The following is a 27,649-nucleotide window of genomic DNA, read 5'->3' on the forward strand; positions in this document are numbered from 1 at the left end:
GATTTAGCCATTCATTAGTTGATTTATGATTCAAGCATTATCATCACAAAGAAAAACCTTTTGGTTTATCATCTTTATTTATGACCACTTCTCCACAAATTCCATTAAGTAAAAAATTTTGCTTTTTGTCTAAGATAAAATCACGGCTATCATCATAAAGCTGCCCAGCGTCTGCTGTACAGGTGATGTATCATGACATTGGTGACTAAAGACATGTAGTGCTGCAAAATTTAGTCTAACTTCTATTACACACTAACGAAGTTATGCATAAATTATATTAGTTATTTATTACACTTATGCTCATTCGAGTCCTGAATAAATAAATTCCCACATATTCTTAAGACTTATCTAGGGACAAGCACTAAACATTTTTTGGGCCTGGTGCAGTCTCTGCAGGTTCTAAATTCTGCTTCCAAGTGCTTCCGTATTTCTAAAAATTTTGCCGCCCCTAAATTTTATGTTCCAATGTCTTTCTTAAATTTTGCCAGTCCTCTCTGACGAGTGGGGAAGGAGGTTGAACCTCCGAAACTGCTCTGAGGGTGGGCTAGCCATTTGGTGCCTTTTTCACAGCCTTTTGGCTGGCAGTAAAACTTATAAATCAATCAATAAAACTAGTTTCCTAAAGATTTTGTCATCCTTAATTTTGTTGCTCGGTGCTTCTCTAAATTCTAAAAATTTTGCCTTCCCTATATTCCGCAGTGCAATACAGCTAAATCAACTCCAGGGCTGGTCCTGGCCTTATCTGAATAACGAATAAATTATTCTCAATTCTAAGAGCACTAAACATAATATTTTTGCTTATAAAGCATCATTTCAGAAAGGGTTCCTATGAACTGCATATCAAACAAATACACATTTCATTGCAATCTGCCAAGTTAGAAGTGAGCAAATTCAGCTAACTAATATAAACATTTCTAGACTGAATATTTATTTTCTTCTTTAAAGCTATCTGCTTCCTTTAGCTACAGAATATAGGTGATTATAGCCATTTGCTCAGCCAAATATCCTTGAAATATTAATAAAATATAATTTTTCTGTGACCAATATTTTAAAGTATACTGTTTATTAAAGACCTACATAGAGATAATAATTATTATCAGCATTCATATCATAAAAAACTTAAAATCCTATTTTTTAACAGGGTTCATAGCCACATTTTAGTTAAAAAAATAAGCACCTATAAGCACTTTTCAAGCACATTTTAAGAAAAAAAATAAGCACCTGTCTAATTGCATTATACACAACTGCATAACCTTAAAAATTAGACTCGTAATTTAAAATATGAGAAATGCAGTATTTATTAAGAGAGAATAAGCATTAGCTCAACCATGGAAAATAATTACTTTTTTTAAAATTTTAAATAACAGTTCAATTTACAGAACTAGTTTACAATGAGAGAAAAAAAAAACTATGCAGAACTATATTACAAGATTTAATGATGAAATTTCAGTTCAAAATAGAGGAAATAAATAATAATAAGGCATATTTATTCTATTCGCTTGGAACTTAATAATAAATACAATTTATTTTCCCACTCATATTGATATTGAACTAATTTAAATCTAAATTCTGAACATTTTCTAAATTTTCATCGTATATCAGTTTTCCTTTAACAGATATTGCAAGCAAAGAAATTTAAGTAAAAAAGAGGAACATTTCTGAAATCAGAAGACAGAAATTTGCTTCATGCTGTCATCATTTAACAGTAAAAGCTTAACTACCCACATACTTGAAAATTGGCGAATATTCGGACAGTCCAGCATAACTTGAAAAAGAGGAGCGGAGGCGGGGGAGAGACTGTAGCCATTCTTTAGATTTTCCCGCTAAATAAATGCTTCTGACATTTCGATATGTGCATCATATAAAAACAAACCAACGGAACAGAAAAATGTTTTGCTTTGCAAGCACAGTAAAACTCTTTTAATTGTTCATAAACAAATCTCGGACCAAACATCAAAATTAATTATCTCTGCAAAATATCGCAAATGTTATTGCGCAATACGTGCATCGTAATTTACACGATATTATGATATTATGCAATCGGATTCAACAGCTGCCGGTATTGGGAGAATAAAGAACTAAATAAAAGAAAAGAAAGAGACTTACCAATCTGGGGTGTTTTTCATTCTAATTTTCAACAGACTGATTTAAATTTCTGGAATAGAACCAATCATTCTTCACTTGGGTTGGTAGACCGCAAAACTTTTAGTCCTATTCAATCCAGATTGGAAAATGACTGACAAAAAAAAAAAAAAAAAAAAAAGAGGTTTGTTGCTTGTTTTGCAGCGAACTGTAACAGTTTCAATATTCGACATTTTGCGGAGAAGGGGAGAACCTCCCAATCTTCGTACTGTATAATGTATTGGCCAAAAAATGAAATTATTTTGACTATTCGATTACTTTCCCTTTATTTAAGCCATTCCGAATATTATTCCTTAGAAAGCTAATCTGTGTTAAAACACAACCATTTTTGGAAGTTCTTCAGCAGTTACTGCAACTATGTTATTATAAACATTCATACATATACTCATAATATAAGCATAACGATCATAATAAACATGAATATGAACTGACCAAGCGGAAGGAGAATACAAATTATTAAGATCTTGATAGAAATTCAAATGTGTGTAGTATTTGGGAGGGAGGAAAAGAATGCCGAATGTAGCGAAATTTTCTACTGCTTTGACAATTCTTTGACCAACAGCACCTGTCTGTACTCTCCGCGCACACCAAAGGTTATGTTAATGCAGAGAAAGGGGGAAAAGCTATTTCCGGGAGTATGATTCACCATCTGACATTCCATATTAGGAAGAAAAGTTGTTTATTTAGTTTCGGCTTTGGTACGGGGAAAAATTGCGCGTTCATTTAAAAAAAAAAGCACTAAAAGCAAAAAATAAGCACTAAAAACAAAAAATAAGGGCTTTAAAGAAAATGTAAGCACCTATAAGGGCCTTTATATTTTATTTTCAAATATAAGGACTTATAAGCACTTATAAGGACCGCTACGAACCCTGTTTTATTATATTCAAATATAAATTCTCAAAAATCAGATAATATAAGGCAAAGAAAATAAAAAACGTGATTTCTCATTTTCTGAAACTTTGATTTTTATAAAAATTGATTTTTACAAAGAATTCTGCAAAATATACCAAAGTACATAAGAGTTTTACATTCTATATTTAAGAATAAAATACGCATTGGCTTACAAAGAATATTTATGTCATACATAAGATGGCACAATAAAGAGTATTTATGGCACACATACTTCATCCGCACGATCTTCTAGACGAGCTTTAAGATCTAAAATGTTATTAGATTTTTCTCTTTTCAAAGTATGTATTTCATGATTCTTTTCAGTTAATTCAACATTCAAATCAGCAATTTGGTTACTCAGCATTTCTCTCTCTTGCTCTAAACGATTCACTTGATGCTAAATAATAAAAAATAAAAATAATAATAAAATACTATAACTGCAACAAAAATTAATACCACACATGTCATTATAATCCATACTTTATTCATAACAGGGCTTAAAGATTAACAGTGCATTTTTTAATTGTATTCATCTTAACCTTTGAAATTTAAAACCTATAGTATTTTGCTGTCTATTCATCTAGAGTGAAAAACCACTAAATTCAAATTATAAATATATAAATAAATTTCAAATTTATTAAAAAATGCCAGAAGTAAAAAAACAAAAAAAATATTGCATTCATTTGAAGAATTTAAAAAATTATTCCATTAATGTGTATTATTGTATGTGCTAACATCCATTGCTTTATTACTTTTCCAACTAGCTCCTCTTTCAAAAATCATTTATGTAACAACTATAAATAACTCGTATAACTTGAAAGAATTATGCTTCTAAAAAATAGAAACTCGCCTACATCTTTTCTTTTCATACCTGGCATATCTTCAAAATGCAGAATTGTTTCTGCAAAACAAGTTTAAATACGAATATAACAAATTTAATATAAAATGAGGTTGGAAAAAGACGGTGCTACTACCTTTTCACTAGAGATATGCAAAAAAAAATTAATAAGCTGTGAGGTTATAACTGACTGAAAAGCAAACTTTATAGTAATTTTCTCTGCTTTGCATTAGACCAGTGTTTCTCAAACTTATGCCCTATGCACCCCTTTCACCACTGCTAGACAATCATCACCCATTCCTTTCTAACTCGGAAAATACATGTAAATTTATTTAAATTTAGATTACTTTTTATTTTTTTTTTTATAAATTTAACAAGAAAAATATAGAAAGTGTTGATAAACACCAAAACTTGAATAAAAATTGTTTTTTATGTTAATAAACTAAAACTAAATACTTAACAGATAAATAAGAGGCCAACTGCATTCCCTCTTGAAACTATGAAATTCAATCCCAGGCAGTAATTCCCCTTCCCTTCCGATTGAGAACCCCTGTACTAGACTGTCCTGGAGTTCCTGAATAGCAGAATATAGTAACTATGATTAACACCTTGAAGTTCCTGGAGAGTGATAGACACAGGCTGTAATTAGAAAAATCGGCATCCTAGTGTGTCTCACACGTTCTATCGGATTTAAACTTGGAAAATACATGACCACTCTATTTGCTCAATTCCTTCACCCATAAGATTATCCGTCACTAGCGTAGCATAACGGGAACAAGCATTATTGTTCATAAGGAGAGAGTCATTATCGATTACAACTCTAAACATTTTGTCATAATGATCAAAAGCCTCATTTTTGTATGTTCCAGCATCCTGCACAGGTAAAAAAATGTGTAAGTCACTGATCCATTCAAAATTATGTCTGCCCATATCATGAATTCCACTACTGTTGTACCGTTACTTTTTTGGATATTTTCTGGCTAACTGTATGTGTTGCTCCCAACAAATTATAACACTGCTAGAACACTGCTCAAACAAAAAAACAAAAAAAAACAAAAAAAACAAAAAAAACAAAAAAAAAAATTAAAAAAAAAAAAAAAAAAGGAAATTTGACTAAAATAAAGAAAACTTGTCTCTGACTTGTGGTGCTCCAATCATGATGATCCACTGCAGCTGCATGAATTTCACAGACCAAATTAGTGGGACAAAAAATGTGGGATTCCTTGTACACAGTCTTCTTTTATGCAACCTGCCACTCATGGTACATTTGGACACTTCCTTGCAATTTGGGCTCATATAAGTTGTCTATTTCTTTCATCAGTTGTAAATCAAATAAGAATCCTGAGAGTCTGCTGCTACACATTTTTGACCTTGATCTGGTTGTTTGCATACATCACATGTCTTTATATCCTTCCCATATATTTCAATGATACTTTTGGCTAATTTTAGACTTTACAGTCCTATGTCAGTGTCTGTCTAGCTTCGATTCTCTGAAAACCATGCCATTTCTCATAATTTGTGAAATGCCTTCTCGATGAAATGTTCCACCTACAAGTAAAAATTTTACCCAGCTACTCACACAAGCCTTGAAATTAAAATCTGAAGTATCCATTCAGACATTTCTATGATTATTCCTTTAATATTTTCTGCCAATGTATATTCAAAACATTCATAACAATTTCAAATTTGAATAACAATAATGAATGTTATTTAGTCTTTTATTATGTATTACTCCACTAAGTAATACTAAATATGAAACTAAAATGCAAATATTATAGCATGCAAAAATTAAAATTCTAATGAAGAGCAAAAACAAATCTTGCAGATATAAATTCCAAAATTTTATTATTTCATATAATATACACATATACTTAATTCATCACAACCTTTTCATTTATTTACTTGCAAATATAAATTTCAGATATTTCTTAACAAATTCAGAAAAGAAACCTTAATAATTTCAATAGGTATTTCTCTCCCTTTGTAGAAATGCAAAAAGAAAAAGTATGCAGCAAGGTGACATTGTCACAGAATTACTAAAATTTCAGAGTCATTTACGAAAGTTATGAAAATGTTTAGTTTTTAGTCAATGACATCAAATGAAAGCATGATAAAAAGTTAGTCTCATATACTACCTTTTAAAAATTTCTGAAGACTATAGTGATAGTTTAACCTATATTTGCTCAAGAATTGGATTGCATTGGATTATTCAATTATGGCAAAGCACACGAGGGCTATCTGCCTAATGAGAGGGATGCCTTCGTGGAGGTACTTTCTAAGGGAAACTGGCTCGTATACACGTTACACATGAGAAAACCCATGAAAACGCCCATGCAGCCAGCCCGTTCGCAGGATTCAAACCTTGGACCGAACTACCAATGCTCAGCGTCTTTACTGCTCGGCCGCTGGTGGACCCATATTTGCTCAAGAATTAAACTTTATGAGCAAAACTGATAGAAAGACAACAGAATAAATTTTAGGAAACATATTAGTGCCTAAGATTTTGTCATACAGGGGAATGAACAGACAACTGGTCTTTGCATCATAATATAGCACAAATTTAATGAGATGCAATAACTGTGAACTCAGTTTGGAGACAGAGATCTAAAGCAGCAAAAAAATATGATTCAAGAATAATGTCTAGGGCACCACATTTTGTCAAATGGGCATCAAAAAGCTTCTCTTACACCAAAAGGTTTTGTTTAGTTTATTTGATTATGGCAAAGCACTCGAGGACTAACTGTCCAAGCGGAGGGATACCTTAGTGGAAGACTTCCTTAGGGAAACTGATTCATATATATATAGAGAGAGAGAATGTACATATTCACATGCATATACATGAGGAAAACTAGGAAATTGCCCATGCAAACAGCCTATTCACCGGGATTCAAACTCTGGTTTGAACTACAAGTGTTCAGCGACTATACCGCTCAGTTGATGTGGAACTCTCTTTGATAAATGACTCTTATATATACTGTTGTCATAGCTATCAAGTGGAAAAACACAGTTTCTATTATGAGGAAAAAAAATATTTTTTAAGTAATAAAGCTCATAAATTTACTTATGAGTTGCTTTATGTATTTCACAACATATTTAACATTCTTATATAGTCTGCAGAAAATTTTTATGTATAGATGTCATTATGCGCACAAAATGTTGGATTAATGTTTTTATCAGTGAGAAAGGAACATCTCGAAGGATCACCCATTGCTTGTCTTTAAAAGAGTGTTTTATTGTTGTATTTGAACACAAGCTTCATAAACTGAAGTTATTGCTTATTTATTCATGCATTCTGTGGATTAGTATTAGACTAGAACACACTGTCATGAACTCTAGACAATAGATGGCACTGATATGCCATAACTGTTTTAAAATTATATTAATGTTTAGAATGTAGTTAAGATGTGTTATGTATAGTTAAAAGTGTAAAATTTTCCTTGACTATGTAGTGAAAATAAAGGATTAATACCTAAAATAGGTTCAATTACTGTCCCTGAAGCTCATCAGATCAACAAAACAGATGGTAAAACCTAGTGAATTAGAGAAGTTACAGAGTAAAAGAAAAACTATTCGAACTTTTTTAACTAAAACTGTGAACAAAATAAATGACAAATTAACACGAGACAACACTGATTTTGAAGGTTTGGATGATTTAAAACATCACTTAAAAGAGAAATCTTATTCTACCATAGAAAGCATTATAAGTGAATTAGAACTGCTTGAAGCTGATGATCTGACAAGCCAGGAATAACATGAAAAGATTACAAGTTCCAAACCAAACCAAAATAAGAAAGGTACTTTAAACATGAAAATGAAAGTAAAATTAATGCACACAAGTAAATCCTCTTGAATTTCTGAAAAAGGAATAATTACTAATTATCCTAATGCCAAACTGCTAAAATTTAAAAAAGAACCTTTCGACAGTAAATATAAAAACTGGCAAGGATTTTGGGGATAGTTAGAAGCTGTAGGTAAAAATAAACAATTATCAAAAACTGATAAATTGAACTATTTAAAATTGTTCTTAAAGGATTCTGTATTAAACTGTATACAAGAATTGATATTAAAGCAAAGCAATTATGATGTATCCATTGAACTATTAAAAGAACAATTGCGTAAAACTGAATTGTACACGCACATGTAAACAAACTGTTAGGCTTAACTCCCATGAAATTATGTTCGTACTTAAAGTAACTGAGACAATTACATTACACAAATACTACTCAGATTTCTACTCAAAAGTCTTAAAACAGCTGGAGTAGAAATAAATATTTACGGTGAATTTCCTTTTGCAATTTTAGCAAAATTAATTCCAGAAGATCAGAAATATTAGAATATAATAAAAAAAATCTATTAAAAAAGAAGAAATGTGGAATTGTTCAAAATTAACTCATTTTTTTTTAAAAAGGGTAATAGAAACATGCGAAAAAACTTATTTTGGAGGATAGATGAAGCCTATAAAATGAAAATTTTGCAGTATGGGAAATCTGACAATTCTAAACATCTAATGAAATACTATATTTTGTTCTACAGATGATTATAAGATGGATAAATGTCCTTTACCTTTAAGTAAATGGAAAGCTAATTTACTATGTTTTCAAAATTGTTTTTTAATTGTTTAAAAGAGTCATGTTTCTAGATTTTGCTGGGATTGAATATGGTGCAAGAAATGGGATTAAAACATAGCCATTATATTTGTGAGGAGGGAAAAGTGACAAAAGGCTTATCCAGAAATGAAATAAACAAAATAAATATAGATGACAGTGATATAAAATCACATTCAAATTATTCCTTTTCAAGTGGAGAGGGTTGCAACATATATTTATAAATTGTCATAGCTGTGCTGTCTCAGCAAAAATGCAAAGCAAGTAAAAATTAAATGTTTATTCCACACTGGTAGTGAAAGAACTTTTATTGATAAACAAATGTCTCCTAAATTAAAGGTGGAAGTGATAAGCCAGACAATTTTAAATATTTTTGTTTTTAATTCAAGACCATAAAAAACAGTAATAAGTAATCCTGTGAAGGTAAACTTGAAAAATGTTTATAATTTGAAGGAAATTATAACTTTAGAAGGTATGGACACTCCCAGTATTTTGAAGCAATATTTAAAGGACCTGGTAGAGAAATTATTGAATACTGTAAAGAGATAGAAATAAATACAAATGACCCATAAATCAGATTCTGAAAAATTAAGAATGTCATTCATTGATTCAGATAATGTCAGGATCTTAAGTGGAAATGGAAACAACACTTGGATATATGTTCAACAGATCAGACACCTCAATCAGATTGAACCATAGGGAAATTAAAGTAATAAAGACTTTGTTCGAAATAAAAATATCAAACACGTGGAGATTAAAGAAAATACTTAACTTGAAAATTTGAGAATCGCATGAAATGATAATTTAAAAGATGATAAGTTTTAAGGGAATTCAAAAAAATAAAAATGGTTGATGGTCACTACGAAGTCACTCTTTCGTGCAATGAAAATGCTGAATCTTTATCCAATAATTATGTCAATGCTGATGGATGTTTTCAAAAATTAGTTAAAAAATTTAAGACAAATTCTTCCTTTCTTAATCAGTATAATGAAATTATTTCAAAGCATGTTGAGGAATAGCCGAGAAAGTCTGAAAATAAAACTTAAGTTTATTATATGCCACATCAAGCAATAACTCGTTAAGATAAATTGACTACAAAAATGCAAATTGTTTTTGACGCATCTTGTGACAAGGATTAGTTTAGGACTAAGATCAAGTCCATTTTTGCTAAATGCAACTATGAAACACCAGGTAAACAAGTATATTAGACCGTCAAGTCCCAGCTGCATTCCAAACCTGAAGTAACAAATGATATGTTGGTAATCTTATCCATAGTTTGCCAGAAGAATCTGCCTTTGAAGTACATAGGTAGGTGAAGTTTGTTTCAGAAGAAGCCAGATTTAACATGAGGAAATGGGAAAAAAAAAAATACAGTTACTTCATAATTGGTTTAATAATAAAAGGGTTTCTGACAATTCACTCTGTAAGTTACTTGGATACTGCTGGCATTCTGAGGAAAATCAACAATAAAAAAACTGATGAATATGAAGAATGTATATGATTCAAATCATCAAAGAGAAGTAGGATAAGAACTGTTGGAAAGTTGTTTGACCTAATTGAACTTATTTCTTCATTCACAGTTAGAGCAAAAATGATACTTCAAGAAATATGGAAGAGAAAGTTGAACTGGGATGAATCCTTATCACCAGATTTGGCAAAAGCTTATCAAGACTCATGCGAAGAATTGCATTATGGCATTTATTGAAACTAAAAGAAAATGATAAATTAACTAAATTAATTTATTTAGAAAACCTAGTCCAGGTTTAGTAGCCTCAATTAAGACTTTCACCACTGTATAAATTACATTTCCTAGGCCTCTTGTAGATGCTAGATAATTTCAGTACATTCAAAACAATTTGGAACTTAATAAAAGATACTAAATTTTAGTTCTGGTATGATTCAAATATTTATCTTCAATGGATCAAAGGCAATTCTCAAAAATTGAAAGTGTTTGTAAAAAACAGAATTGATGACATAAGAACTCATTTTAATTTACACTGGTGGAATCACTGTTGTAGAAAAGAAAACCCTGCAGATTTGTTGTCTAGAGATTACATCTTTGTGCTCTTAAAGACAAGGAAATGTGACGGAATGAACCACTATGGATAAGGAAAGATGAAGACCTCTGGCCACAGTTGAGTAATGAAATTTTTGATTTGTTAGAAGCTGAGTCTGGAATAGAAAATTCTACTACTTTTTTTTTTTTTTTTTTGTGGAAATCGCTTCAAAAACTCTTTTTGACACATGGAAATTCAGCAAACTTAGCAACGTATTACAAATCACAGTATGGATTAAGAGATTTATTTATAATGTGAAAGCTGCCTGAAGAGTATTAGATCAAAAAACAGACGGAGTACTTTCCTCAAGAATATTTGGTTTTATCTAAAGGAAGACCATTCTGAACAAATTCAATCATTAGGCCATTTAACTCTATTCTAGATAAAAGAGGTATAATTTAATGGGACGTCGTCTTCAATATGCTAATATTTCGCACCAAGAAGTACATCCAGTTTTGTTGCTAAGTGCAAGACAAGTTGCCACTGATCTTATCATTAAGGGCTGTCATGAAAGAGTAAAACATGGAGGTGTAGCAGAAACACTGACCAACCTTACGGAGGAAACCTGGATTCTAAGAGTCAAACAAAGAATTAAGAGTATTATATATAAATGCATTTTATGACAGAAATTGCAAAGCCAGTAACTCAGATTCCTGCACCACTACCAGCTGAGTGAATATCAGAAACATACCTTTTTCAAGGGTTCTTTAGGACCATTATAATTAAAGATGAAGATACCATGAAGAAGACTTATGCACTGCTCTTCACCTGTGCCGTAACCAGAACGATACATTGGGAACTGACTATTGACTTGGCAGCTCAGACATTCCAACAAGCTTTTCGAAAATTTGTTGGAAGAAGAGACATTTGCACTGTTATCTACAGTGATGATGCAAGGACATTCCACAAAGCAACCGAGAATCGAATCTGTTACGGAAAATCATAAATGGGATGAAGTGCAAAATTTATTTGGGAAATTATCTATCAAATTTTAATCAAAGTTATCAATCAAAAGGCTGTCTGATAGGGGTGGTTTTGAAGACCACTTTGTGAAGTCAGTTAAGATATATCTGAGGAGAATCTTAGGAACATCAGTCTTATTTCAGGAACTGGAAGTTAAATTGATAGAGACAGAGGCAATTATCAACTCCACATCTCCCACTTCTGTTCTCAGTTACCCAAATGAATCAGAACCACTTATATAACAACAGAAGAATTCAAGCTCACTTTCAAAAGATTTAGACCTAGAAGAGGTTTGTGTTATATCATCTATACGACTAATGCTGAAACATTTAAACGAGCTGAAGTGGACATAAAGCAATTATGGAGATCAATTAATCACTCTGATATAAGGTAATATTTTCCACCCCACCAAATCAAATTGAAATACTTCTTAAAAGGGGAGTGTGGTGAGGGTGGATTTTATGACAGGATGGTCAGATCAACAAAAACAAGTTTGAAGAAAGCAACGGGAAGACCTTCATTGACTGCGTTTTCTTACTTGGCAGAAGAATTCTGAGTTTACCCCACATAAAACTGAACAATTCTGACTTTCCGAACTATGATATTTTAATGAAATGCTTTAATTACAGAGAAAACTTATTAAATTTATTCTGGTAGAGATGGAAAAGTGAATATATGCATCTTATGAACCTACTATCAGTACATACAGTTCAGAACTCAAAAGAAGACAAATTTCAAAATGATCTGGTGTTGATAGGCGGCAAATGTTTTCCATGAACATCTGGAAAACTGGTAGGATCACCAAAGCTTTTCTTGGCTGTTATGAACAGGTAAAAATATTAAAACTAAAGATGGAACAATTCAAACACCAGTCAAACTCCTGTGCCCATTTGAAATACAGGAGTAAAGTGCTTTATATGACTGACTTTTAAAAGAACTGTGATTAAGTTTATTGATATTATCTGAATTTAATTTTATCATTATCACATTTATTTGTTTGTGAATTTGTTATTGAATTATTTGAATAGTAGAATTTAGCATTGTGTGTAAGTATAATATGAGGTAGGATTCAAAAGTTCCCGGACTGAGTCTATAACGAAAAAATATTATTAAGGATTTGGTATTTAAATAGCTAATCTAGGTAGAATTATAAATTAAATTGTTTTATTCTCCATGCAGTGCAGCGTGTGATGATTATTAAGAGAAAACTAAGCCAGAAAATTAAAAATACAAAGGCTCGTGCATTTAACATTTAATAAATAAATATCTCATTTTGATTTCAAGAAATTGATAGAACAAACTTGTGCATGATTTAAAAAGCTTATAAAAAGGTAGAAAACCTCTCAATTCAGTAGTTGTTTTGTGAGTTTTGTTCAGAAAACTGCTGTTGTGAATTCACAGTGAAATCGGATTAGCTTTCTCTACATTTCTCTGTTTTGAATTAAGACCCATCCACACGGCTACGCTCAAAACGTAGCTGATGAATGCACTTTTGTGTTAATAGCGAAAAAGCGTCCAAACGAGTATGCTTGCAAAGAGTGCATTTAGCCAATTGAATTATACCAAAAACCACGTGGCACTTTAATATAGTGTCAACGGAGCTGTATCTTGTTACTTCACTGTGCTTCTATATGTTTGTGGCAAGTTGTCCGAATCAGATGATTTTTTTATAGCTGAAACTTTACTTCATTAAGCAGAGGCAAAACCGCAAAAAAATGACGAGAATGGTTCCGAAAGATTTATTGTAATGTAATGTTTATTAATGTTTTATAGAGCGACCTGTTCAAAGAGATTTTTTTCCTTTACTGCCTCGTTTGCGAAATGAATATCTGGAATAATTAAATTCCTAATATTAGTTCACATTCTCCGTATATCTTGTTCAAATTTTCATTCATTAATAAAATAATTTTTTTTCATACACTCAAGTTCAAATACAATTTTTTAAACTTGTACTGAATGACACTTGATGTTAATACAGCTTCTTCACATATTAAAATTTTTAAATTTTTAATTTAAAAAAATTATGTTTGTAATTTCCCCCCTTCAGTTTTTCTTTGTGGACCTAAGTAGGAATTGACTTAACTTTTTAAAAAAAAAATATATACATATATATATATATATATACAGTACATAAAGAGAATTAAATTACTTAATTCTCTTTATATACACCATTCACCATATAATAAAGCCATCTTCATATTTTTTAAACTCCCCCTCCCTTGGTCTTTTGTTTTTCTTTTTATTTATTTTTGAATTTAGAATGGAGTTCAAATTTTGGACAGTTTATGAGAAATTATGTGCATGATAAAATATGCAATAAAGTAAAAATAAAAAGATAATTTATAGGTGATATATGATAAAGAGATGCAGAAATATTATTACATAAGGGTTTCTATTTGCAATGCACATTTTTAAATTAAATTAAAAACAATAATAATAATGAATAAAATAAGAAATGAAAACAATAATAATAGGTAAAATAAGAATATTATGATTCATGATGAAATATAAGAAAAACGTTTCAAACTGAGAAAAGCTAATTGAATTATATACTGAGAAATCTGAAGATGGTGTGAACAATGCTGATTATTTTATTGCTGTATACAGTTATGATATTTCTAAGCAAAAACTCATCTCTTTGTGGTCCTGATACCATATTGAAACGGGTAAGCAAGATGGTTTTCTGATTATGACACATAATATGGCTGTTTGTTCACGTTACGGACGTAAAAGCTGAACATCAGCGAACTCAGTTTTACATCTTCTGCGTCACACGAATTCAGGCCGGCGTGAAAAAAGTTGCATCAACTACGTTGCGAGCGTACTGGTGTGGTCCGGCCTTTAGTTCTGTTGAACGTCTTTAGAAGTTCAAAAGATAACTACTGTGAGATATTGGAATATTGTATGAATACCTGAGGAAAGTCAAGCATTTTGTTTTATTTGTTGTGATAATAATAAATTTTATTCATTTTTCGTCGGACATGTGCATTCAATTCATAACGAATCCGTATGCATGCAACAATTAGGAATTAAATTACAGAAACACATCCTCCTTCGAAATAAGACCCTTGCGCAACAACTTTTGCCAGCGCCTGTAAAGTTCATCAAAGCATGTCTGGAATCCATTTTCGGCCATGTACTTTAATTCAGCCTGAGATGCACATTTAACTTCATCTGAAGATTGAAACTGACGACTCTGCAAGCATCTTGCCAGTTCAGGAAATACAAAGAAATCACAGGGTACGAGATCAGGTAAGTAGGGAAGATGAGGCAAAACAGTTGTTTTCGTTTTCGCAAGAAAGTCATTGACTAGTAGGGGGTCGGTGATCAGGAGCATTTCATGAAACAGCAACCATGACTGCTCAGCCCACATTTTTTGTCTCATCTTTTAGATTGACTCAAGCAAACAACGCAGGTTTTCGACGTAGAGTTCTTTGTTCACAGTGTGTCCTTCAGGGATAAATTTCAGATGCACAATGTCCTGAATATCAAAGAATACCTCTAGCATGACCTTTCCTTTAGAGTAATCTTGGCAGAATTTTTGCTTCCATGGAGATTGTGGTGATTTCCACCTTGCCGATGCTCTCTTGGTTTGCGAGTCGTACAAAAGACACGATTTCTCGTCTCCAGTAAAACAACTCTGCCAAGTAGGGAAAGATCTTTGTCAACAGCCAAGATTAAGTTTCTCGCCATTTCCATTCGAATTCAACTTTGATCTATGTTTAACATGCGGGGAATGATGTATTGACACACCCTATGCATCTTAAGATCCTTAGTCAGTATCCGCTGGCATGTGGCTTCTGATATCCCAACTGATTTTGCTATTTGGCAAATTGTTTACTGCCTGTTCGAACATACCACAGCAGACACCTTTTTGATGTTTTCATCAGAGCACGAATTCATGGGATGGCCAAAGCATTCATCATCTTTGGCACTTTCTCTGCCTTCTCTGAAACAACAATGCCACTTAAAAGCTTGCGTTCTCGATACTGTTTCACTTCTGTACACATGCTTAACATTCCAAAAGTCTCCGTAGCACTCTTCCCCAAACGAACACAAAATTTGATATTGATTCTCTGCTCAACTGACGTCCCTTCTTTCTATCACAGGTTACTAAATGCACCGCAAGCTTTCGACCCCGTGATTTGGGATAAACCACATTTAGAAAAGGGGGAGAATGTAGTAACACAAAAACGTTCTTGTAGTCACACTACTGCAAAATATTTTTACGTTATAGTCTTTTGAATCCTACAATGTATAGTGTTTTTATGCTTATAATATTATTATCCAATATTTTAACTGAAAACGTTTAACAAAGATTTGTATAATTTTGATATTCATTAAATTGAGCTTTAAAATTTATTAGATTTATGTAATAATTAGGACATCATTCATTTGATATGAGTATGTTTGAGAATTTGAGTAATGATAAACCTAGTTTATTAATAAGAATGTACAGAAAATTTTTATGTATAAGTAGCGCTATGTGGAGGAGAATGTTGGATTAATGTTTTTATCAGTGTGAAAAGAAACTCTGGCTTGTAATGACAGGATCACCAATTATGCATCTTTCAGAAAACGTTTCATTGCATTTGAACTCGAACTTCATGTATTGTCATTATGGCTTACTTATTCGCTTATTCTGAGGATTTTAATAGGCCAGAACGCAGTCCAAGAAAATTTGAAAAGAATTCAACTTTGCCCATAATTTCATTCAGATTAATGCTCTAAAATAAAGTTTTTAAGATGCTTCAGAAGTATAATCTTAATTCTCTTAAAAAAAAAACCACATTACACAACTTAAGACTTCATCTTTTAAAAATGAAAATTAAATTCTGGAAAAGAAATATAGATATGAAAATGTCTAAATTGTTCCACCTAAAGCAAACTGGCTGTTTGGTAAATATAAATAAAATTTGAACCAAGTAAGATACATTATTATATCACACTTTACAAACTCCTACACCATGACTTAAATTATTAATGCTTATTAAAGTCATGATGTTAATAAATATAATAATCTTAAAATAATTCATTAAAATGAAGTGTTCTATTATTGTATTTACAAAACTTTTATTACTTATATATAAATGTTTATAATGCTGTTGTTTTCATAAACTTCATATAATTAGACTGATTTGCAAATCATTAAAGGAAATACGAGAGGGTGCAACTTTAGGGAGTCCCACAAACTCAACCCAATAGGCACCAAGAGAGTATAACGAATTATTGAAAATGTTTAGTTTGGGGGAAGAAGGCTTGGGTTATTCACAAGTCCTAATATTTGATTCAGCAATAAACAGTTATTTTATTAATATGTTTCCCTTTGTCCAGTCTCTTAAAGCATGATATTTTACTTTACTCTCATTTTAATTTGTTTTCTTTTTCTCTCATTCCATATTTTCACTTGCACAGTCAACATACTTGTAAGCCTCTATATAAACCAAAACACTATACCCAGACTAAACTGAAAATTTAGCTTCAGCCACTTTTCTACCGACAGGAAGAATAAAGTAGATAGTAATTTCAAAAAAAATGAACAAAGCCTGAAATTAAATTTGTTATATAGGTTCCAAGAAACTGTCACAAAGGGAAAGACAAAAATTTCAAAACTAGAATGCCAAAACATCACACATTATTTCAAAGATAATAAATATTCTGTCTGACCAGCAGAAATCATTTAATGACTAAAAAAAGTGATGTTCAAGGTATACAGAATATTGAATTATCAGGAGTTGAGTTTGTAAGAATCTAATATGTATAAAGTAACAATACAACTCATAATTTAGTAAAAATGAATATATTGCTCAAATGGTTCATAGCAATTGTTATCAATAAAAATTCATTTCACATAATCAAAAACTTAGCATTTTAAAAACTAGAACAAATTAACTTATAAAATAGTGCTATAGTTCTAACAGATAAGACCTCAATGAATAAGGACATTAAGTTAACAGAATGTGTTTAATAAAATAATCACTCTGTATAGGTAAATCAAAGGGCTTATACTTGTAAACTTGATTCTTTCATCTTAGCTTCTTCAGCAGCTGCAATGGCTTCAAATTTTTCCTCATTAGCTTTTGTTGCCTGAGCAATCAGATTTTTCACATCCTCTGTAAAACATATTATCATCAGTCTCTGATAACAATCTGATATTGCATTTTAAAACAATATTTTAAAAAACAAGTATTTTATTAAATAAATCTGAAATGTGAAAAAATACATATAAAAGTGAAATTTGGTTCCAATTTTTTCAAGTATGTAAATAATTCAGAATTGAAGTAATTAAAGTACCTAAATAATTTGTTCCAATTTTCGTTCCAAATTTTGCAAGTATGTAAAGAATTCAGAATTATGCAAAAGTTTTTAGAAAATTGTATTTGAAATAGAAAGCAAATATTTACATAAGATAAAAGAAATTTTTGTTAAAATGAAATTGTCAGATATAAAATATATTATGTCTTTCCTATATAATATATATCATGCCTTTCCTAAGAAGAAAAGACTGAATATAAAATATTAGATTAGAATGCAAATAAACTTTAGAATACACTGATTGATTGATTGATAGCTACTTTATGTTACCCCAATTAATATCATCAGATCATAGAAACCTAGTTTGTTTTTATATAAATGCACAGGATCAGTTATTTCTATCACTCATCTGACTTTTAACTTTGAAATTTAAGCTAGTTAAGTTTGAAAATGTGGATAATAATAAGCAAGAAATGTTGTATTATTTTGAAATTAAACTTTACTGATATCTATGATAAAGATTTATATGTTAATGTCTCAATAAATAAAAATAATAGGTAAATAATGTGACATTGCTACTATAGATGGCTCACTCACAGAAAAAAAAAAAAAAAAAAAAAAAGACACAGAGAGAGAGAAAATATTATTTACAAACTCAGAAATAAGATGTAGGTTTTATTCACAAGCAGATAATCATTTATTGTATTGCTTTAGCAAATTGCGCATGTTATTCATTAAGTAGTGGACTTGATTGAGTTACTCGATTTAGGCACAGCATATAACTGTGATCTTCTTCTGAGAAGGGCATTTTTAACAGAGAACATCCTGTATGCACATTGCTGATGAGAAAAAAATCAGTAGAACTCGAATGATTCAACTGCTAAAAATAGAATCCACGGAGAACTAATGGTGCGTAGAAGCTATTACTTTTTGACTATTCAGCAACTGGTAACCATTGAATGCCAACCAGGGTACCTATTTATCAGGGGTGGTTAAGCTCCTTGATAGTCTGAGCCATTTTTCAAAATTTGAAATTTTTCGCTAACCGCAATTAAATATGTATTTAAAAGGTATTCAAAAATTTTTTACAGAAAATTATATTTATTGAAAACATATAAATAAAAGTACAAAATATGTATATTGAATTTAAATATTAAAAATTAAACAGATTTATTTTATTTCTCTTGATAATTCTTTAAAATTTGGTGAATAATTAGTGACAGCACATCTCAGTAATTCTTTGAGATGCTGGTTAGCTAATACTGATCGGTGTTTGGATTTCACGAATTTTAAAGTGGAATAAAATGATTCACATAAGTACGTCATTCCGAATATTGAAATAATTCGACAAGCAGCCTTTTTTAATTCAGGATACTTAAATTCTGGTACAAACTTCCAATTAAAATTCAGTAATTGGCGTCGACTTATATTTTAATTGCAGAGCTTGATCTTTTTGCATCTATATTAATTCTAATCTCCAGATGCTTTTTGGGTCATAATTATATTGGAAATGGAAAAAATCACCTTGAATTATGTTAATTTCAAATGGAATCAGAAAAACATCAAGAGACAAATTAAAATATTTCAAGTCTTGAAATCTATTTTGGAATTCCGTCAATATTCCTTCTAGCTCTTTTACATACTCGTTGAGTTTTTCTTGTTTAATATTGGAAAAAAAATTTTAATTCGAGGAAAATGATAAAATGTTTTATTTTTAATGTCCTTTTGAAAAAGTTGTAATTTAGTTTGAAAACTAAATACAGTCAAAAGTCGTTAATTCGGACACCCATAATCCGGAATGATCTATAATCCGGACCTCAAAGCTAAAAACTTTCTGCACATGCGCCACATTGACACACGCGCAAAGGCGTTTACGCCTGCGCGTAAGACCTTTACGACTGCGCATATGCGTGTGCACAAGCGCAGAATATGTTTTCGCGTGTGTGTTTAATGTATAAGCTAAAATTATCTAATTATCAATTTCAGTTAATGTTGATGATTGTGTTGTTCTATAATCTTCGAACTTGGTGCGCTTATTATTTTTTGCAGACTGTAAGAACAATTTTATAAAAGTAAATTTGAACTTTGGATTATGTCAAATAGAATTTCCGATGGAGCTCCCAAAGGATCTACAAAACGAAAGTACGTTTCGATGTCCGTCAAACAAAAAGTGGAATTGCTGCAAAAAATGGATAAAGACATGAAGAAGGTGACAGAGAGGTTAGTGAAAACGAAAAAATTTCGATTGACAAGTTAGTTGGTATTCTCGGCACAGCAATTACGGGACTTGAACAGCGGAACTTTGTAACTGAACAAGAAATTATGTCTGTTTATAGAATTAAAGAGAAAGTATTATCACATAAAACGAAGCAACTTAAACAACTTACATTGAAAGAAATGTTTAATAAATAAACAAATAAATATGAAGCTTCTTTTTTTGTAAAGTTTGATACCCTTTAGATCATAATTGTTCTTTATTTCATAAATTACGGTTTCATATTTTTTATTTTAGAATTTCTGCATGCCATCTTACCAGATTTAAACTGATGATCTATAATCCGGAAAAATCGATAATCCGGAATCGCCGAAGTCCCGACGAGTCCGGATTAACGACTTTTGACTGTACACTAAATACGCTGTGAGAGGTCACATATTATTTTATCCTTCCCCTGCAATTGTAAATTCAGTGTTTGCAAATGTTCCATAACATCAGTCAAAAACATTAACTCTTTTAACCACTCGTCATTGTCTAATTCTGAATAGGTTATTTTCTTTTCTTTTAGAAATGCAACTATCGGATCAAACAAACCTACAAATCGATTACATCTAAACTTAAATTGGCTTGATGTGTATCCCACTTCAAGCCTAGAACTTTTGACGAGTTTTTGTTTAAATTATTTTCCTAAACATTGCTTCCGTTTTTGACCCATAATTCTCTTAGACCTCGAGAATTGCTTTTCATTTTACCAAGATGCATGTTTGAATCTTTCAGAATACTCACTGCAGTAGTTGACAGATAAAACGCTTTTTCATAATTTTTGGTCCCATGCAAAAGATCGCCCACATACAAGAATTTATCTAACATTTCTACAGCATAATTTATGGTCCTCTTTATACTTCTTTATATGACATTTAATAGTTGCTGCAAGTGTGATAGGTGATTGACAAGTACCAAAAGGCAATCACGACATTTTGTATATTTGAAATGGCGAATTTTCATCATTATTGAACCAAATAAATTTTAAATAATTTTTCAAATCTTAAAAGAATGAAATCCGCTTTTTATATCTGCCCCAAAGACTATCTTGTGTAACCTGAATTTAAAAATAATATCTAATAAATTGCTATACAAGTTGGGTCCTTGGATTAGACACTTGTAGCTAGATAACCATCTAACAATGCAAAAGAAACTGTCATTTGTAAGTTCTTCGTCCTTTAATTCTTCAAGGAAATTTTTTAAATGTCGATGATTTTTTGCATTCGTGCAAATGTAATTTACAACGTGTAACACAGGATATGTTGTAATGAGATATTCTTGTTAAATTAAACAGTAAATTGATACGAATTTTGGAATTTGAGAATCATCTCTTAAAAGCCCAATAAGACCAATTTTTTTTTACCCAGCATGGCCGGAGCTCCATCAGTTGCAATGCTGACAAGTTTATTAAGAGGCACATCAAAAGTTTTCAAAATGGAATCTAATGCATTTTTAATATAGACACTGCGGGTTGACTCTTGAAGTGTAAATAATTCTTCTTTAACAATGAAGTCAGGTGAAACAAAACGTATAAAAAGTGCCAATTGCGAAAGATCTGTGATATCTGTAGATTCGTCAAGGGCTAAGCTGAATGCAATACAGTTCTTCAAACCATTTTTAAATTATATTGAAGAGATGTATTAATTGCAGTTATGCGTCGTTTGGTAGTGTGTTTTGAGATGCGAATTTACGAAACAACTTTGTGCAATGCTGCTTTGTTTGGATTTAAAACTTTTAGAACATCTTCAAAGTCTTTTTTAATAAACTCTCTCTCTCCATACGGGCATTTTGCAAGAGCAATATTCCAGGAAATAACAAAACTGGCTTCAGCCACATTATTAGCTTGATTGCTAAAGGTTATCAAATTTGACTGTTGCGTATTTAAATTTGTTAAATCAGTCGTTTTGGCGTCTAAAGGAATTCTTTATGAGAGACAGCGACTCGTTATCACGGGAAGATTTAGAAGTTATTGATCTGTTTAATAAGAATTTGTGTTGCGAAAATGGAAAATGTACAGTTAAGTTATTATTTAATGAAAGAAAATCAGAGCTTAAAAATAATTTCCTAATTGCTAAAGAGGTTTTTGAAGCTAGAAACCAAATTGAGACATAATGAATGGTTATTTAGTGAATACATGAAATTAATTAATGAACAATTACAGACAGGAATAATTGAAAAACATTCTCATGCTGTTAATTGCAAACTTGAGAGGGATAGCTATTTTGCCCCTCCTAGTCCTGTAATTCACATCAACAAGAGAACTACTGCTGTGCGTATTGTCTATGACCGTTCGTATAAAGACATAGGTGCAAAATCTCTGAAGGAGTGTCTAATCCAAGGAGCCAACTTGTATAGCAATTTATTAGATATTATTTTTAAATTCAGGTTACACAAGATAGTCTTTGGGGCAGATATAAAAAGCGGATTTCATTCTTTTAAGATTTGAAAAATGATGAAAATTCGCCATTTCAAGTATACAAAATGTCGTGATTGCCTTTTGGTACTTGTCAATCACCTTTCACACTTGCAGCAACTATTAAATGTCATATAAAGAAGTATAAAGAGGACCATAAATTATGCTGTAGAAATGTTAGATAAATTCTTGTATGTGGGCAATCTTTTGCATGGGACCAAAAATTATGATAAAGCGTTTTATCTGTCAACTACTGCAGTGAGTATTCTGAAAGATTCAAACATGCATCTTGGTAAAATGAAAAGCAATTCTCGAGTTCTAAGAAAATTATGGGTCAAAAACGGAAGCAATGTTTAGGAAAATAATTTAAACAAAAACTCGTCAAAAGTTCTAGGCTTGAAGTGGGATACATATCAAGCCAATTTAAGTTTAGATGTAACACAATTCAGGGAATTGCTTGATAAACAAACAGTAACTAAAAGACTCATTTTGCAAACTGTAGCCAAAATTTATGATCCAATTGGACTAATTTCTGCATATGTAATTAGAGCTAAGTTTATGATTCAAGAATTATGGGAATCTGGTTGTGATTGGAATTCCGAGGTACCTGATGAGCTAAGGAGGAAGTTTTTGACATGGTATTCTGAAATCGAGGATCTTGTTAACATTAATATTCTTAGAAGATATTTTTTGTAGGGTTCAGCAATTAATGCAGAAAATATGATCCTAATTGTTTTCACCGATGCCAGTATCAAAGGATATGGTAGTATAACGTATCTTCAAAATCCCACTACTTTGGATGCATCATTTGCACTATCTTAAAGCAGAGTAGATCCTCTAAAGAAGCTTACACTTCCTCGCTTGAAACTGATGGCAGCTACTATTGCTGCTAGGATAGCAAATTATCTGAAAACGCTCTTTAACATCGAGGAATGCATTATTTATTGCTTTAGCGACTCTCAGATAGTACTTCATTGGATGAAGGTTTCTGCCAATAATTGTAAGCCTTTCGTAACAAATTGTGTTAGAGAGATACATAATTTAATCGCTCCTTCTCAATGGCAGTTTTGCAAAGGATCTGAAAACCGAACAGATGTTGTATCACGAGGTGCAAAGTTGATAGATCTAATACACAATGAATTTTAGTTTCATGGTCCAACTTGGGTAAGGCAAGGTAACTTCAGTAATCAAAGGGTTGAACTTATTTTAGATCCTGAAGTTCAGGATCTAAAATAACTTTCTCTTGAAGAACAGCAAAAAACTGTGGTGTGCATTGCATCCAGTAGTCAAAATGAATTTGAGCTTCTTACTAAATTTTCATCCTGGAATAAGCTGAAATGTGTAGTAGCATGGTGTCTTAGATTTGTGAAAAATGCCATTTCTTCAACATTCAAAGTTAAAGGAGTTTTTAACTGTTCCTGAACTCAATAGAGCTTCAGACATTATTGTGCGCTTAGACCAAGAAAGTGAATTTAAAGCTGAAATCTCGGCATGAAGAGCAGGGAAAAACATCAGCCCTAACAGCAGAATTATCTCCTTGAATCCCTTCTTGGATAACAAAAATATTCTTCATGTTGGAGGAAGGCTAAGGAATGCTAATATACCTGAAAATCAAAAGCACCAGGTAATTTTTCCTAAGAAGCATCACGTGACTGAATTAATAGTTAAACATTTTCATAAAACTTATCTTCATAGAGGAACTTCACTTACAATTTCGGCTATCCAACAGAAATATTGGATAATTAACTGTAGAGATGCAGTGAACAAACTTATTAGATACTGCATGAAATGCTTTAGAAATCATACAAATACTGCATCGCAAATAATGGGTGATCTTCCAGCATCTAGAGTTGTGCCAAGCAGAGTTTTTTCTAAAGTAGGCCTTGATTATGCATTATTATTCCTTGTGAAACCCCGCAATGGAAAAGGAGTGAAGACTATCAAGTGTTATGTATGCCTGTTCATATGTTTTGCCATGAAAGCAGTACACTTGGAGGTTGTGAATGATCTCTCTTCAGAAGCCTTTTTAGCCACATTAAGAAGGTTCGTAGATCGTTGGGGCAAACTGTAAGAGATGTTTTCTGATCAAGGGACTAACTTTGTTGGTGCAAATCATGAACTAAAAAGAATAATTGCATCCATTTTATCATCAGAAAAGTTCCAAAACCAGTTAACACAAGAAAACATTGTTCGGAAATTCAATGCTCCCTCCGCCCCACATTTCGAGGGTCTTCGAGAGAATGGCAATAAGCAAATGAAAAATCACTTTAAAACTATCAATAGTGTAATTAAACATCCTATCAACAATAACTCTAAAAATTTTATTCTTATTTTCATATATTCTTATTTTCATTGTATTTGTATTTGTATAATTTTCATATTCTTATTTTCATTGTATTTGTATTTTAGTTTCATTTTAATTTCATAGTAATGTTTTGTGTCCAAGTATAATAAATATTTTAATAATTTTCTCTTTCAGCTTATGGCGATTTTGAAATTTATATTTTAACTTTAACTTGTCATGTAATATTGTTGAAAATCTTGTTAGTATTGAATATTGTATTAAAATAATTCTAAATTTGAAACTTGTGATAAACAATTGTTCATCACAAGCTTGAACAATTGTTCATCGCAGGGCAGTATGTTATGAAGTATTACTACAGGTGGCGCTCACATGCTAAAGCAGTTAGTTAGGCCTTGTAACTCATCATGTGAAGATGCCTTGTTATTAAAGAAACAATCATTTTAGCATAAATTTGTATGATCAGTGATTTGGCTCCGTTGCTGTGTATCTGCTTTGGCACACATCTCAAACCGAAAAATTCCACATAGATACATTGTTGAACTGACACCAACCTGGTGAATCATTATTTATTATACTTTCCTTTCATCACTGCATGTTTATCAAAACATGACAACTTGAGTAATGACTCATGCAGCAATACCTAAACAATTTTTTTATGTTAGTAATTGAATAATAAAGGAGTATGGTAACCTTTTATGTTGACATTACGCTTGGCGATGATTACAGATTTAAGTTAAATGCGCTAAAAAATGTTGATGAGGAAACATTTACCAAAAATTTCTTTCCATATGCTAAAAATAGATTTTGTTGATGATACTCATGGACCCAAAGCTTACATTTAGGGATATTTGAATTATGAATAACTGATTTTGTTATTCACATAAACCCAGAACCAGCACCAGGCCTCATATGGCAGAATCGAGTCGCAGAATTTAGGACCCACAGAGACTGCATCAGGTGGTAAGATATCTAGCGCCAGCCCTCATAAGGCTTAAATATATGTGGGAATTTATTTATTTAGAACTCTGATAAGCCTTAAGCATGTGCATGAAATAGACATAAGGGATGAAGTGCAGAATCGCCCACTTATTTGGTGCATTATGTTTGATGCGTTTTACAAGAGTAAGAAGAATTGGATTTGTGTCAAGCGGTAATAATGGAAGATGATATAAAAAGTTTTTCATTGTGATCACGATGCTTCTCAATCATCAATCAATTAACCCTGCAATGGAGGAACCGGCATACAGAGTACGCCAATGCCATCTTTTGTGCTGTAATTTTTAGACAACCCCTTCCTGAGCTCCCTCCCTTCCTCTACCCTCCTAGAAACATTTCATGAGTGCAATGCATCTGGTATTTCTGGTCAGTTTGGTTTTTGCCTTCCTTCTGAAAGCAGTTATTGTGAACATGTCGCTTAGGCAAACGCAGCACACCGCTCTTCCAAGTATGTACAGAAAGAATATTGTACCTCCTGAAGATTATTTGCACGTTTTAGCAGAAATCTTGGGTTAGAAGAAGTCTTGGTCTCCAATTTGGATAACGCATCTGATGTCAGTGAATTGAAAGTCATTGAACATTCTGATCATGAAAATGACTTAGAAATTGAAGGAAATGTTTCCAAACATCCTCATTTTCCTTCCTCAATGATGTTTCCCCAACAAATGAGAATTTTAGTGATGTTGAAAATGACATAAGTGATTTAAAATACGAGGACTTTTTGTAAAAACAATTTACAAAAAGAAGAAAGTTAGAGGAAAGTTTCTGAGAGAAGAAAAGGAAACTTATAAGTGGAATAAAAATCCTCCCAGAGAGCAAATTCGCCAGAATGCCTCGAAAAAATTTGATGAAAAAAATATTCCAAGTGCCAAAACTTGTGACAATATAAATGATGAGGTTTCTCGCTTTCCAGAAAATTATAAACACAAATATGATTGATGCTATCATAAAATACACAAATATTTATCTCAAATGTAACAGGACTGCAGATTATCTCCAAAACATCTCAAAAAGAAGCATGTATGATACTAATAGAGGAAAAATATTGGCCTTTTTAGGAATTTTATTCTTATTAGGGTGCAAATAAGAATGTCAAAACTCAATTTGGAGGAAGCATGGGCAAAAGATGGTACTGAAATTTTGCAAGGGATCATGGGTCTCAAGCGATTCAGAAACCTGTGTGCTGCTATTAGATTCGACGATAAAGGCACAAGGTATGTGCGAAGAAAACTGATAAGCACTAAGAGAATTTTTTGAATCTTTCAATCAGAACTGTCAAAACTTTTATACACCAGGTGATGAAATCACAATCGACGAGAAGCTGGAACCCTTTTGCAGGAGATGCTCTTTTATTCAATTCATCCCCAACAAGCCCGCAAAGTATGGTCTGAAAATTTTTGCAGTTGTTGACTTGCATTTTATGCATTGAAGCTTGAAATTTACTCCGACAATCAACCCCCAGGACCTTACGAGGCTTCTAATTCAAGTATTGACATTGTCAAAAGGCTAACTGGTGCGTATGAAGATTCCGTAACCTGACGACCGATAATTGGTATACAAGTTAACTGCTCAATATCTTCTTACCAGAGGTACGCTGAAAAAAAAAAATAAAAAGGAAATTCCAAATGAATCCCAGCCATCAAAAACAAGAGAAGTCGGAAGTTCACTGTTTGGTTTTCAAAAGGATATGACAATTGTTTCATATGCAACGAAAAAAATAAGTGTGTAGTACTGCTCAGTACTTTACATGATGATGACAAAATTGACCAGGAAACGAATAAACCCCACATAGTCCTGGACTGTAACAAATGTAAAGGCGAAGTTGACACCGTAGACCAACTTTGTAATAATTTCACTGTCGCCCGAAAAACCAAGAAGTGGACAATGGCAATATTTTTTGCACTGCTAAACGCAATGCATAAATTCGC

The 27,649-nt window shown here is 31.8% G+C and overlaps 1 protein-coding gene across 2 annotated transcripts in view; it reads right to left on the bottom strand.

The window, feature by feature from the left end:
• Positions 1-27,649, bottom strand: part of LOC118200699 (uncharacterized) — a 249,500-nt gene that overhangs the window by 190,815 nt on the left and 31,036 nt on the right. For both annotated transcript variants that reach the window (XM_085823472.1, XM_085823471.1), the window contains exons 5-6: positions 17,505-17,608; positions 3,266-3,430 (exon numbers count right to left, since the gene is read on the bottom strand). In XM_085823472.1, coding sequence (XP_085679598.1) covers positions 3,266-3,430; positions 17,505-17,608 — 269 coding nt within the window. The remainder of the gene's footprint in view (positions 1-3,265; positions 3,431-17,504; positions 17,609-27,649) is intronic.

Source organism: Stegodyphus dumicola, chromosome 9 (genome assembly GCF_044657685.1).
Source record: "Stegodyphus dumicola isolate Sdum_Otavi_A_Nest chromosome 9, ASM4465768v1".
In the NCBI taxonomy this organism is placed as follows: Eukaryota; Metazoa; Arthropoda; class Arachnida; order Araneae; family Eresidae; genus Stegodyphus; species Stegodyphus dumicola.